Source organism: Gadus macrocephalus, chromosome 4 (assembly GCF_031168955.1).
Source record: "Gadus macrocephalus chromosome 4, ASM3116895v1".
NCBI lineage: Eukaryota > Metazoa > Chordata > Actinopteri > Gadiformes > Gadidae > Gadus > Gadus macrocephalus.
The window spans coordinates 1,266,661-1,281,767 of record NC_082385.1 but is presented as its reverse complement, the minus strand read 5'-3'; the positions used below and the strand labels follow the sequence as shown (position 1 = coordinate 1,281,767).

The 15,107-nt window shown below is 47.9% G+C and overlaps 1 protein-coding gene and 1 long non-coding RNA gene across 2 annotated transcripts; both read right to left on the bottom strand.

Moving 5' to 3' along the window:
• Positions 1-4,743: 4,743 nt before the first annotated feature.
• On the bottom strand, positions 4,744-7,996 carry LOC132454932 (uncharacterized). Its single transcript, XR_009525038.1, has 5 exons — positions 7,442-7,996; positions 6,839-6,863; positions 6,693-6,743; positions 6,487-6,566; positions 4,744-5,563 (listed from the first exon to the last, which is right to left on the bottom strand). It is a non-coding gene; the product is annotated as an uncharacterized LOC132454932 (long non-coding RNA).
• A 298-nt stretch (positions 7,997-8,294) lies between these two features.
• Positions 8,295-15,102, bottom strand: hspa14 (heat shock protein 14). Its single transcript, XM_060048506.1, has 14 exons — positions 14,945-15,102; positions 14,604-14,684; positions 14,416-14,498; positions 13,970-14,018; positions 13,757-13,862; positions 13,543-13,633; positions 13,213-13,317; positions 12,916-13,077; positions 11,940-12,095; positions 11,379-11,481; positions 10,971-11,186; positions 9,764-9,925; positions 8,634-8,701; positions 8,295-8,458 (listed from the first exon to the last, which is right to left on the bottom strand). Exons 1-14 carry the CDS (start codon positions 14,999-15,001, stop codon positions 8,380-8,382), a joined length of 1,518 nt encoding a protein of 505 aa, XP_059904489.1. The 5' UTR covers positions 15,002-15,102; the 3' UTR covers positions 8,295-8,379.
• Positions 15,103-15,107: the final 5 nt, after the last annotated feature.

Here is a 15,107-nt window from a genome sequence, read left to right as displayed (position 1 = left end):
GTGTGTGTGTGTGCATGTGTGTGTGCTTGTGTGTCTGCATGTGTGTGTTTTGAGGATTGCAATCGTGAATATCGAGTGAAAAGGTATTCGTACAAAAGCTCACAACACTAACAGAAACTCAGGAGCTCAGACATCAATTATGAAGAACTCTGGTCGGTGTTCAACGTCATCAAACTTTGATGCGGCTCCTTCATGTTCTTCCAACTGCAATAAAAGGTTTCCAACCGGGAAAGTCCTGAGCTTCACCTCAGCGCACCGCCCGGCTCTGGTGTTTACTGGGGTTAGAGAACGCAGAGTTGAATCGGGTCGATACTCTCCTAAAGAACCCTTCTCAGTGTTCTGCTCTCGGTCGGCCCTCCCCCTCGGTCGGCTCAGAGCTAATGCAGTCCAGCAGAGGCCTTCCAGCAGCGAGGAGTCTGCTCACAAAGTCTCTCACTGCAGACGTGTGTGTGTGTGTGTGTGTGTGTGTGTGTGTGTGTGTGTGTGTGTGTGTGTGTGTGTGTGTGTGTGTGTGTGTGTGTGTGGTGTGTGTGTGTGTGTGCACGTTTGAGTGTGATAGGCATGTGTTTGAGTGTATGTGTGCATGTGAGTGAGTGAGTGAGTGAGTGAGTGAGTGAGTGAGTGAGTGAGTGAGTGTGTTTGTGTCTGTGATAAGCGTGTGTGTGTGTGTGTGTGTGTGTGTGTGTGTGTGTGTGTGTGTGTGTGTGTGTGTGTGTGTGCGTGCGTGTGTGCGTGCGTGTATGCGTTTTAGGCATGTGTATATGTGTGTTTACATACCCAGTACTGAATGGCAGTGGAACAATCCCAGACCAAGAGTCAAACCGAACGAGTTGCAGTCATTGAAGAACGGACAAACTGCGGAATTGTGTGCACGTAAAATATCGGATTCAGGGGGATTTACTTTGACAGACTCGTCTATAAGCTTATAAAAACAAAACATAGCCTTGGTTTCGGGGAGGTTGAAATAGCAAGCAGAAATCGATGTCAAACTAAAATCGGCAATTTAAAACACCAACCATGTGGTAATTAACATCACATCCAGTGATCGCATTATAAGCCAATCAGAGACCGCAGTTGCAGTACCCAGTGTTCCCCTGTAGGGTGTGCTGTACCGGGCCGTTGGACCTGAGTGGTGGATCGTTCCTAAGTCATTCAATAAAACACGTTTTGACCAAGACAGAATAATTTCAGAGCAAAACCAAAACGCAGTAAAGACTTTAGGCAGAGTTTAACCTTATATTAGAACCATGCAATTCTACGACGCTCTTCGAAATAAACGCAAACGATGCACTCTCCCAAAACCACTACATTGTTTGGCCAACGTTTGCTCGGTTTAAAATATAAAACAACACATTTGAACCTCAACACACGTGCTTTCCTTCCTCTGTTTGCTGTCTGGGCGTCAGTTCAACTTACAGCACTTTTTCTCTCCAGAGTGTGAGAAGCGAAAAACTTCGGAGTAGAGGACATTTTATAACAGATTCACAGCTACTCGCAAATCCCCGCACCCACGCGCACACACACACACACACACACACACACACACACACACACACACACACACACACACACACACACACACACACACACACACACACACACACACACACACACACACACACACACACACACACACACGTCATCGGCAGTGGGGTGTCAAGGGCTTGCAGAGATGTGGCGCACCGGCTGAATGCGATCATCCTTGTTATTATATAAGGGGAAATGTCAGAGATAGGAGTTTGTGTCTATAGATTTCCAATACTCTTTTACTCTCAAGGACAGCAGCAGTAGTGAAGCCCATAGGGTGAAGCAGTTTAGAATGCGTCAGGGGAATGTGGTCTTTGTATTAGAAGGTCATTATTTGTGTTTAATAATGACCAAGTGTTTTTACCTAATTGAGGTGTAGGTATATTTTCAGTCCAAAAAATACCAACTTAGCTAATCTTTTCGACCCAAATGCAAATCATGACAGGGTTGTTATTTTCCATTCATCCGTCCATCCGGACACCAGCTTAAACGTCTTCAAATCTTTTATAATTTGTTTACAATAGAGTCATTACCCTGGGGCTGATGTGTCTGAACGGCGGTGATGCACCTCTCTGTGTCACTTGCGTCTCAACAGGATGTGGAAACAAAGGCATTTCTTTTCACAAGGACAACATAAAAACATGCATGTTATGGCAGGTCTCCGGGTCTATCGGAGCTGTTCCCGACCCCCGCGGGCTGCGACGGCCGCGGGATCGTGTGGGGAGTCAGCATGACAGCAGAACGGAGTGGATTCTGCTTGTCTCTATGAAACCCGAGCTCTATCGACGTCTTAAACGTGACGCGACGTCTCCCCAGTAAGAACGGCGCTTCCGACTTTGACAATTTATGATAGGCTAATTGGACTGATCTACCAATTGTGAATTGGTAGGGCCGAGTCAGTGTGAAGACGCTCAGTTTTCACGTGAACTGCACTGATGTTTAGATGTGGGTTGTAAATGTGTTGGTAAGCTGGAATTGTGATCATTGGAAACCCTTTTTGATTAAATCTTTAAAAAATAAATGTGAAAGTAGAGATTTTACATCTCTCTCTCTCTCTCGCGCTCTCTCTCTCGCTCTCTCTCTCTCTCTCTCTCTCTCTCTCTCTCTCTCTCTCTCTCTCTCTCTCTCTCTCTCTCTCTCGCTCTCTCTCTCGCTCTCTCTCACACACGTCTGTCAACGATTATGATGTCATCATGACCCTGGGGGTCAAAGGTGGGCGTCTGACCGCTAACGACCTTGAAACAACCGGTCAGCAGAGAGGTAGGAGGTACACTGAGCTACTCTGCAATCCTTTCGCCTGACAGCTACTGCACATACAAAATAACTGAGTTAATGGACCAGGAAGTAATTACAAGAGAGATTAGGGACACCCCCCCCCCCACACACACACACACACACACAGACACACACACACACACACAGACACACACACAGAGAAAAGTAACAAAAACGTTGACTCTGCTGGAGCGTTGATAAAAAGGAGACAGGAAATGTAATTTGACAAACCCACCTACGATATGTCAGCTTTTTGGACAAAACATTCACAATGGCAGGTCACTTTATGCGTGATAATCATGGAAGTTGCCACATAGGCTAACAATACGCCTTGAATTGTAAGATGTGAAAGACATTAGCTGATTAAGTCTGATAAATGGCCTGTACACAAACTTGTTTGATTGTACATAACTCCCTCTATACTAAACATCTACACACTAAGTCTACTTTGATTAGGCCTTCAACATTCAGTGAATGAGACATACAGTGAATCCCATTAGGCCTTCAACATTCAGTGAATGAGACATACAGTGAATCCCATTTCTATATTCTATCCTTTAACCATTAACGTGTGTTCCCTGATCCCATCTATTCCCAAAGCAGCGTCCCTGCCTTCCACCATCACTCGACACACCGAAAACTAAATTTGGCAGCGGCTATATCAGTCCAGGTCATCTATCAATGCTAATGACCGTGTCTGCCCACCCCCCCCCCCCCCCCCCAAGAGCATCAATCTAGGTCAGGTGGAAACTTTCAATAGATCTATTTCTTAACTTCTCAGTCAGTCACATAAGTCTGAATGCTGAACTTGACTTTCTGTCGCCTTCACCTATTTCCACTCTGAAATTGGGCCATTAGGCCGAGTCGACTATCGGATGCGCTGTCGCAATATCTACGACGCAGCAGTGATGAGTGGTTGGTGGAAAGATGGTGCGACCTGGTGGCCGGATAGAGAACTGCAGTCTAAAACACAACGCTTTCACACACCACCACACTCCCTAACAACACAAGGACAAAACTCAGACTGTTGCATAAGGATGTCTAATTGCAGGAAATGTTATTTATTTCATATGGGCTATAATTACTAACACGAATGATCTGTCTAGCTCGTTTCTATATCGAAGCACTTATACGATGCTCTACAGCTTTTCAACCGTAGGCTATCTCTTGTTTCTATATCGCGGCACTTACAGCAGTTGCTCTGTTTGTTTGGAAGTCGTATGCTCGTAACTGATTATTGCTCTTTTCTGGGGCTTATCTTCATCGTTGAATGCATGAATGAATCGTGAATTTCCTACTTGGATAATAAAGTTTACCTTGACCTTGACTTACATTGGATGTGCCCCTCCTTTACGTGTTCTGATCTTGTCACTCAAGCCATCATTGACTAGTCAGACAGACGGAGGGAGAAGTGGAGGCTTGGATCTCCATGGTAACGTAGCCTTTAAGGCTCACAGCTCAACCCCCAAGCAGTGTGTAAATGTCACACCTCTGGGCAGGAAGTAATCTACACACATACCACCCATAGTAGAGCCCCCACATCCTCCTACTGTTACACAATAAGAACATCCAAGCAAACACACACACACAAAAATGTGTGATACTTTTTTGGTACCCTTCTTACAGCACATCCATTCGTTTATAAGAAGCTGTAGCCCAAAACAACTTGGACTCATTTCACGAAGGAACGGATCAGGTTTGAGTGATTATACAGGAAGAGGGCGGTGGACTTGGGGGGGCATCTAACCCAGTGCCTTTCGGTTTGATGTTGATGAACACACTAACCACACCACCGTCATGTCCTATTGCTCCGTCAGGCTGCGAGCTCCATCATTGAATGGCATCGTCACCTGAAACTCTTACAAAGCGAGTCAAATGACAGCTGAGATCGACATGACAATAACAATGCTCTTTATCAAATACTTTTCATATCACAAAGTCTTGGTTTCCAATGCGTCGCTTTAATGTACACATGATTAAGGATTTACATCATTTTTAAACGTTAAATAACACAGCTTCTCTTTGTATTGAAGGGGACATATTATACCACCAGGTGTGAGTGTGATTAGCCCTTACAAACCGTTTGGAAAATATGCCCCATATGACATCACTAGTGGCCGTGTACCTCTAGATCTGGCCTGGATAGATGAGCAACGTTTGCTTCAGTCCACTGAGTAGGCGATCTATCCAGCACACATCTAGGTGGACACGCCCACTTGTGATGTTATAAGGGGCAGATTTTCGAAAGAGCTTGTCAGGGCTACTCACACTCACACCTGGTGGTATAATATGTCCTCTTTAAGACACAGGTTTCATTTCATTGCATTACAGCCAGATTGTTCTAGAATATACACTTTCTAGAAGTTTCAGTTGACATTTTAGAGAAGGAAGTCTCTTTTATCCCAAACGACAAACACGATTAACCAGAATCAACTTATTATACTTCCTCAGAAATAAAAGTAGGAACCAAAGTCCCTTTGGGCGTTTCCCTGCAGTGTGATTATATTATTATGTTTGGTCGTGTTTGGCATGACATTTGCACAATAAAGTTTTAAGTTGCAAATAATCCATGTATTTATCAAATCAGCACTGCAGTAGGCATGTCACAACACACGGGGAGAAAGTTTGACATCCTGTTGGGGATATGAATGGGATGTGAGCCGTCTGAATAAGGTGGATCATCTCTTATTTTCTCTGTGTATTCTTGTGGTTTTAGCGCCGACGTTGGCCAATGTGGGAACATCAGGAGGTCACTTTGATTCTGAAAAACAAATAAATGGTTAGGATCAAGTTGAATCTGCTAAACCACAATTCACTGTTGAAATGCGAAGGCCTGCCTACACACACACACACACACACACACACACACACACACACACACACACACACACACACACACACTTTCTATCTCTCTCACACCCACCCACGAGATGGGACAATTCCCTTTTAATCTGTGATAACATACAAAAGACCATTTAAAACCCTGATATCCTGAATTAGTGATTTGCATTAAACATATTCTGTACTGTAGGCCTACACAATGTAACCTACATAGTTGTACAATGAAATCAAAGCGTTTTATGAATTGTCGTCCAAGTAGCCTACTGGCTGCATTAGGCTATATTATTATCATTGAACAAACTCGTACTCTGATAGATTACCTGTATTTCAGATGTATATCAGACAGCTAAACAAACGAAAGATCAAGTGGCCAATTACTGTCCCCTTCTCCCTCACACTGTCGGGAGCCGTTCCTTCAGGTAATTTATCGCCATAGCAACGTTAACCGTAAAGACATCCCTAATCCAACTGGTCTCCTGAGAGCGCTGTGTAGCCTCAACCCCCGAGAGACGACCGTGAGCATCAGGCTCATTTCCCCCGGGGAAGGGGCATCATCAATTACTATGTCCTCAAGTACAAACACACACACACACACACACACACACACACACACACACACACACACACACACACACACCTAAGCTTATCAGCTGTTCCACATGAACATTCAAATAAATAATATTCACAAACTATATCCGTGTTACTTTTTCAAAAAGTACACGCCTGGTAACAACCCACCAGCCCAAATATAAACATTTGCACACTATACTTGGAGACGTGTAGGCCTACGTCTATTGCGTTTGACTCCTCCGTTCCTTTCTGTGCGTGTCCATCAGCCCTTACCTCGGGCTACCGAGCCGATCTCAACAGGCATAATCGCGTTAGGGTCTGTAGGAATCCCGACATAGACCCCGCCGTAGTTGCTGTAAAAACACACACACACACACACACACACACACACACACACCACTTGGTATGGTTTCACCATGCGACTGCAAAGAATGAGTGATTGACCATCCACTATAACTTAGGTATGTAATATAGCCTACATCTTCCTCTCATCTTCCTCCTCCGCCACGGGCTCCTCTTGCCTGTTCGCACTTTTGACAACACACAGACACAGACACATACAGTTAGTCTCACTGCCTGTATACAAGAGTTCATTTGACAGAAGAGTGAATGATGGGCTACGTACGCTTCTCTCGTCTCTTCCACTTGGCCTGCGGGGGACATGCGACACATCATTTCATAAACTCAATTATTATCAAGGGGGAACATTTATTCTCATTGTCATCGCAAATCGTAAAATGTAGCAATTCGAATATAGTCATTAGCAGTATGACTGTACTAAAACAATAATTGTTTGGTTGAGTTTGACTGATTGTCAGCACTGGGAGCGTGCGTGCAGCGGGAGAGTGCGTGCACGTTCACACGCTGACGGAGGCCTGGACAGACGCTCCCAGAGCGGGGAAAGTGCTGAGCGCGGGGGAAAATTAGAAACACAAAACCGCCGAAGTCAAGGCTGTAATTGCCTGCGAGAAAGTATATCTCAAGACAGTAGTAGGCAAATAACTACGAGCAGAGCATTTAAAAATATAATAGCCTACAATGCCCCTTCTCGCGGTTTTAAATGTATGACAACGTTTTTCCCAAACTGTTCAGGTTAGGTTAACGACGCACGCGCGGGGCCTCTACTTCTCGCACGCGCGGGGCCTCTACTTCTCGCACGCGCGGGGCCTCTACTTCTCGCGCGCGCGCCCACACACACACACACACACACACACACACACACGCCTACCTTGACTGGGTTTGGTCGGCAAGGAATTTCCACAGCCCATCTCACATCTGCGCTGTGTGTTGTCGCGATGGAGTCTCGGAACCACGAACCGAGAACGCAGTTGGTCAAAATAGAAAAAAAAACTAAAAAGCAAACTGAGAAGCGCCGATGAGACGTCGGGTGAGACGAGTCGCGACTCCAGGTGAAGCCGAGCGAAGGGAGGACAGGTGTGCTTGTGTGAGACGGCCGCGCGTGAGACTGCTGACTGCGGCGGCAGCCACTTTCCACGCAGTCAGTCTTCCTGCGGGAGTAATTAAGGCGTGCAGGGATCAGGTTAGGTGGGGCTCTGGGTGGAAAATATAGGAGAGATCTGGGGGAGCGATACAGCCAGGCGAAGAGAAGTGAACTCAGAGGTGGAGGGCGAATGGGGTCACGGACACGCGCTCATACGAGACTTGGTTTTGTTTGTTCATCTGAGCTCTAAAGTTTAATTTCAGAGCTGGGTAACCAACACGATTTTTTGTTAACGCACAAAAAACGATACAGAAGTTATACCATCAACCCATATTGAACCCACACTTTGGTTACTAGATTAGTAAATCCGATACCAAGAGTAGTAGAAACACCTGCCCAGAAATGGATGTACATGCAAGAACGTCCTCTGCAAAGACAGAGTGACTTGAACCAATAGTTTGCGTCTAGAAGCAGCTATAGCCTGGTAAAATGCCATTTTACAGACTCAAATGTACTTTCTAAACAGATAATGTCGCAGCAGATTCGATACCTCGCTCATTTATAAAATAACTTTGATAGTAACAGAGTTTGATATTGATTTCCTCTGCAACAAAAAACAACAACACCATAGATGTGCAAATACAGTTTGGGTCTGAAAACGTTTTATTGAGTGAAAAAAAGAGAAGACTTTGTACACAGTGTGCTAGCAGGAAGGGGGGGGGGTCTCAGGATGCTGCTGCTATGGTGACGACCTCTGACCTGCCACTGCTTTGATCTACACAGGACACATGGAGGGAACCGTCCCTGGAAGACACACACACACACTTTATTTGAAAACTTATAGAAAATACAAATGATATACGTCACTAGTTGGATCATTCATAGTGAATTATGAAAAAATTTAGTGCCATCCCATAAAGGAAAGTTGTTTGTCGTTGTGTATACTCAAATACATGCATAGAATATGAAAAAGCAGTACCTCTTCATGGTCAACACCGTGTCGATGTCGTGGTTCTCCTCCTTGGGCTCGAGGCCTCTGAGGACGATCTGCAGGGAAGGTAACCACCAGTTAGAGGGCAGGTGGTAATCAGGGCTAGTCAGCGCCGCTCTATCAACATTCATTCTTAACATCGGGTAGGACTCTGCCAACCAAACTCTGTCAAAGCCCTGCTATCGGTCTATCGGTCTCCGCGGGCGATGTCGCTCCTTAACAGCTGCAGATAAAAGTTTGACATCAATTTCAGTATCCTTCCGACTAGCTGATGAATTTCAGAAGTTAAACTGAAAAAACAACCTGGAAGTTAAACTACTATGGGATCATACTACGATCATACATGCATGAGGGTGTGCTGAAACACTAAACGAAAACAGTGCAAGAGAACTTACCGATACCGTTTTTATGCACTGTTTAAGCACTCCCTCATGTAAATATTGGCTTGTATAGTATTCTTCTTTTACCTGCATATGTATTTTTTGCATTTTGAATTTTGTACATTTATACTTGTTTTTAACTCTTATTCTATTTGGGATAAATAAAGATCCTATCTATCTAGTAATAATAATGCAAATAATACTTCCTTGCATCATGTCAAACTCAAAACTATCAAACGTGGAGATCATCTCAAGAACATAACCGTCTCTATGCCTGCTCTTCATTCAGCATCCCGGTCTAAACCTTCCCACCCGGACCAAGTCTTTGCTTCAACATATCTATATGACATTTATATGAATTCATTAACATATTGCTTAACCCAAGACTATATGTTAGGGCTGGGTGATTAATCAAAATTCAATTTCAGCGTCAAACGATCACAGAATTAACATAATCGAGTTTCCGAGCTGGATACATATCTATAAATTATTTTAGATTTGAACATTTTCTTTCTGACCATTTTGTGGACTTTTTTTTTTTTTTTTTTTTTTTTTTTAAAGGTGACATTTCTAAGTTCTCAGTTACAACGTGTTTTTGAGAGAGACACGCTGAATAAATGCATCATGGTTTCAAACTCCAAAAATAATGGTGATTTCAATATTGACCAAAATAATCGTGATTCTGATTTTTTCCATAATCGAGCAGCCATGCTACATGCTAGTCTCGGGTGTGCCTACCCGGGCCAAGGTCTGGGGCTGCAGCGCCACCCGCTGGTAGAGCTCAACGCAGAGGGAGGCCAGCGCGCCCGGGCCCTGCAGGGTGTGGACACGCCGCGCCGGGAGGGGCGTGCCCGACGGCAGCAGCACGTTGAACACCTCCGCGCCTGATTCGTCCTGCTCCTGTTGCCGCGCGACATCGGGCCAATCGGAGGACACGAAACAGAGTCGGCGTGAGTTGGCTGTCTTAAGACTGGCCGCAGCCTTCGGGAGCACGCAGTGTTGCCTTTTGGTAACGTCTAAACTCGTAGGAGTCTTCATATGTACCAGCTTGACATTCCAACCGATCACATTTAAAATTGTACCTTTTAGCACAAAAATGCATCATTTTGCCAAAGTGTATACAATGTACGACTTAAGACAGCGTTAGTCATATATCTCTGCAGCGATACCGACATAAAACTATGTAGTGAGCAGGAATATTGAGGCTTTACTGTAAAGCCTCCTAAACGGTCCCATACCATGCCACCAGGTTTGGAGTGTGATTAGCCCGTTTTGAAAATCGGCCTCTTCTGACATCACAAGTGGACGCGTCCACCGAGGTGAACACGCCCACTTGTGATGTCACCAAAACACAGGAAGAGGCTGGTTTTCAAAACGGCTCGGAACGGCTAATCACACTCACACCTGGTGGTATATTATGGGACCTTTAAAAAGGAGAGGCAGATGGAGGTAGACCTGTAGCTCTACACTGCCCTATAGGCCCACTAGCTACACTGCCCTACAGGCCCGCTAGCTACACTGTCCTACAGGCCCGCTAGCTACACTGTCCTACAGGCCCGCTAGCTACACTGTCCTACAGGCCCGCTAGCTACACTGTCCTACAGGCCCGCTAGCTACAGGCCCGCTAGCTACAGGCCCGCTAGCTACAGGCCCGCTAGCTACAGGCCCGCTAGCTACAGGCACGCTAGCTACAGGCACGCTGTCCTACAGGCACGCTAGCTACAGGCACGCTAGCTACAGGCACGCTAGCTACAGGCACGCTGTCCTACAGGTACACTAGCTACAGGCACACTAGCTACAGGCACACTAGCTACAGGCACACTAGCTACAGGCACGCTGTCGTACAGGCACACTAGCTACAGGCACACTAGCTACAGGCACACTAGCTACAGGCACACTAGCTACAGGCACACTAGCTACAGGCACGCTGCCCCGGACGTCGTACCTTGACCAGGATGTCGGCGGAGCACACTTCCACGGCGACCGACTCGTCGTCCGGGCAGGGGCCGTCCTTGCCGGCCAGAAGCCCCGCCTCCAGGGCGGCGCCCATGGCGATGACCTCGTCCGGGGGGGTGGAGCACAGCTGCTCCACGTCGGGGAACAGGTCCTGGATCATCTTCTGGAGGCGCGGAATCCTGGCCGAGCCGCCGCACAGCACCACCTGGTGGTCAACGCCCGCAACCGCGGTTAGACGTCACTCTTCAACGTCAAGACACATTAAAGGCCACTACACATGCATACACATGTCGGCTACGTTTAAGGGATCTACACACATTTACATTTAGGGTGTTTCGCCGAGGCTTTAATCTAAAGCGACTTACAACCGTTGGTTCACGCATTCACATCACTGTACCTGGCTGAAGTCCCGGGCCGAGAGCCCCACCGTCTCCAGCAGGGTTTTGATCGGCTGGATGCTCTTGCTGAGCAGGGACGAGCAAAGCTGCTCGAAGCGAGCTCTGTGGACACAAGACACGCGTTGGTTGGTGTGGGGGCGGGGATGGAGCCGTCTACCCGCCTGGCCTAGAGGGTCGGGAGGACCCCCCCCCCCGTTTAGGGTCGGTCTCAAGGGGAGTCTACATACACATTTTTTTCTCAGACACATTTTTGACTGGTGCTCGGGCAATGTAATTTCTTGCCTTGATTTTAACAACAGAAAAGCATAATAGTTAGGCCCAAGCCCAATCCCATTTCTACCCCTTACCCCTTGCCCTTGCTTTGAAGGGGTAACGGGAAGGGTAGGCCCAATCCCATTTCAGAACAAAACCGCCTTCAAAACAAGGGGGAGGGTCAGGGGGAAGGGGTAAGGGGTAGAAATGGGATTGGGCCTTAGAGACGAACGAGGCATGAATAAGGAAAAACATAACAAACCGAACTACATGAAGGAGGTGCACTGGGGGGGGGGGGGGGGGGTCACCTGGAGATGTTGCAGTCGAAGTCCATGCCGTCGTGGAGGGAGTCCACGAAGCAGTTGGCCGAGGTCAGGGAGGAGAGGGAGTGCTTGGCGTGGTCCGCCCCGTTGGTGAGCTTCATCATGGCCCGCGCGTTGTTGCTGATGTCCTGCTTGAAGGACCTGCGGGTCGGGCACAAGCACGGAGTAAAGAACCACGGAGTAGAGAACCACGGAGTAGAGAACCACGGAGTAGAGAACCACGGAGTAGAGAACCACGGAGTAGAGAACCACGGAGTAGAGAACCACGGAGTAGAGAACCACGGGCGGCCGTAACAGTGAAGCAGACTGGCTGGCTAACCTTAGTCTTGGGTTTGACGCAATATCGTTTTTTCAAAGCCCAGTGGCTGCCACGTTCTCGTCAATTGTATTTGCATAGTCCTTAATAACAGTTAGTCTCAAAGGGCTTTATACAACACTCCCGTAAGCCCAAGCTCTGCTGAAGACACGGGAAAACTCTGAGCCCTAAGCACCGACACTGGAGCAGACCATACAACCAAAGGAAACCCTTTTGGGAAGTTTGTTTTTGGATGCAAGTCATTAGGGAGCGGTTAGGGCTTATCGTGCTCAACGATGCCAACAGGTGGACCGCCAACTAGAATCAAACCACCCGGACATGCTTTCTGAAACATCGGGGGCCCTTTGTTGTGGTTTAGGGGAGTGGGTTCAAATATGGTTTCAAATAGCTCGATTCATCAGACACAATAGTATGTTTCCTCGCAGATCATATCGCGCCTCCGACCGTGAGGTCACATGACACTCACTCCAAAAAGTCCCAACTAACGATTAATTTCACATCTCCTCAAAAGACATTCGTTAACAATCTGACGTTCCGACCAGCAAACTAATGACCACTACCCTCGTCTCCAACACAGAGTGACGGGGTCTTCATCGAGACGTCGTCGTCGTCCCCCCCTCCCCCCATGGCGGGCTCCCTGCTCACCGTTTGAACTCGGCGGCCAGGTGCAGGGCCAGGGCGTCGGTGTAGCTCTCCCCGCCCACGCTGTGGTCCGTCAGCGTGTCCAGCACCCGGAACATCCCGCCGTTCACCTGCAGCGCCGTCACGCTCAGGGACGTGCCCCCCAGCTTGTAGACCAGCACGTGGCTGAGGGGGGGGGGGGGGGGGGGGGAACATGGGGCCCGTTGGTAAACATGACGGAGGAATGAAGCTAACACACGACAAATCTAAAACATGGGCTGGGCTGGGCTGCGGTGAACCCTGTGTGGGTGAAGGCCCTACCTCTTCCCTGAGGGGAACTCCTGCCCGATGTTGTACGCCAACAGGGCAGCAGAAGGCTCGTGGATCAACCTCAGCACGTTGAAGCCCGCCGCCTCCGCCGCCTGCCTGCAAGACGTGGAGGAAACGCACAGCGATCACACACCGACTACTTAGCAAACACGTGACATACAGAGCAAGGGACCGAGACTGCAGATGCGGGTCATTAAGGAGCTGGTGAGGGGTTAGGGCCGTCTCGCTCAAGGAGACCCCCAGGGTAGGCGGTGTGCGTTGGGGGGGATCGGGACTTGAACCCTTTCCCTGGGAGCCTGCGACGCTAAAGACTTAACATACCTTAAGGCGGTCTTCTGGGCCTGGGAGAACTCAAAGGGCACCGTGATGACGGCGTCCGTGACGTCAGAGCCCAGCGCCGCCTGAGCCGTTTCTGTTGGGGGGGGGGGGGGGGGGGGCACACGGTCAATCATAAGCTTTCACCTCAGGCAACGGCACAGAGAACCCAAAGGAAACAGCAGCACACGTTCGTGAGGAAACGTTATTTTTTTTTTACCTCTCATCTTTTCGAGGACCAGCTTGGCGACGGCGTCGGGGGTGACCAGCTTGGTCTGCTCTCCGGCGGTGATCTCGTAGTACAGCTTCTCGCCCTTGCTCACCACCTGGGACCACAACGCTTTGGTTAGCTTCAGAGTCAAACCACGCAATGATGATCACGACATATGGCGGTAGATGAGAGAGAGAGAGAGAGAGAGAGAGAGATACTCACAGGACATTTACTCTCTGCTTTATGGGCGTTTGCCTCAGGGTCTGCCGAGCTGTCAAACAGGAGAAGGGGGAATGGGAAATCAAATTACGGGGTTGATGGAACATAGACATATGCATGTAGAACAAATATCAATTGAATATATATGAAGAGGAGGTTTTGGGGATGTCTAAGTGCTGGCTTGAGACCAATGGGGGTGTCGGTGAGAACACAGGGTTGTCCAGTCAGAGTTCCAAGTTTATAGGTTTTATTGTCCAAAGGTGCGAGCAGGACTGTATGGATGTGTGTTTGTTGGTAGGTAGGTAGGATGATAATGTGTAGGTAGGTGTGATGGGTAGGTAGTTGGATAGGATGTGGAGGTAGGTAGTTAGCTAGGATGTGTGTGTGTGTGGCTAAGGTAAGATGTGTGGTGAGGAGATAATCTTCCAAACAATATATGTACTACTCACGTTCTGCCCAACAACTGTTTGACTTTGACCACAGTGTTGGTGGCATTGCGGACTCTCCCTTGCTTTGCTGCAATGCCTACAATCTATGGGAGGGAGGGAGGGGGGAGGTGGAATCATTAAACTGACTGATTTCACATTTATACAAAGAAACACATTGAATACATGTGGAGGTAGGGTCGGGGCTGTACCTGCTCTGTTTCCCGGTACGCCACCACAGAGGGGGTGACTCTGTCGCCGGCATCGTTGGCGATCACATCCGCTCGCCCATCCTAAAGAGGAGAAAAGAAGAGGAGAAGAAAAGGGTGTGTTTAAGAGTTTGGTGGCTTGGCCCACAGCCTCATGTGTCCTGATCACACAGGCTCTATAGTGTAGAAGAACTGCACTCGAGCTAGCTAACAGCTGAGGTGAGGCACGACTAGCTAGCCCACAATACCGACATGTGCGCTCGGTTTCCGAACACCAGACGCGGGATTAGTAGTTAAAACACAGCCAACGAACACTTTTCACAACTTTTAAAACATTCTCAAACCTTAAATATCGCCACGCAAGCACATGTGTAACCAAAGTGGACTCCAATGGCAGCCATGCTTAGAGATTTTCTGGCGATGGCGGTGTGCTATGTGGTAGCCGGTTCTTGCTTCCGGGTAGTTGGTCCAATCAGAGAGCGGGGAGGTCGCCTCCGCCAATCAGAT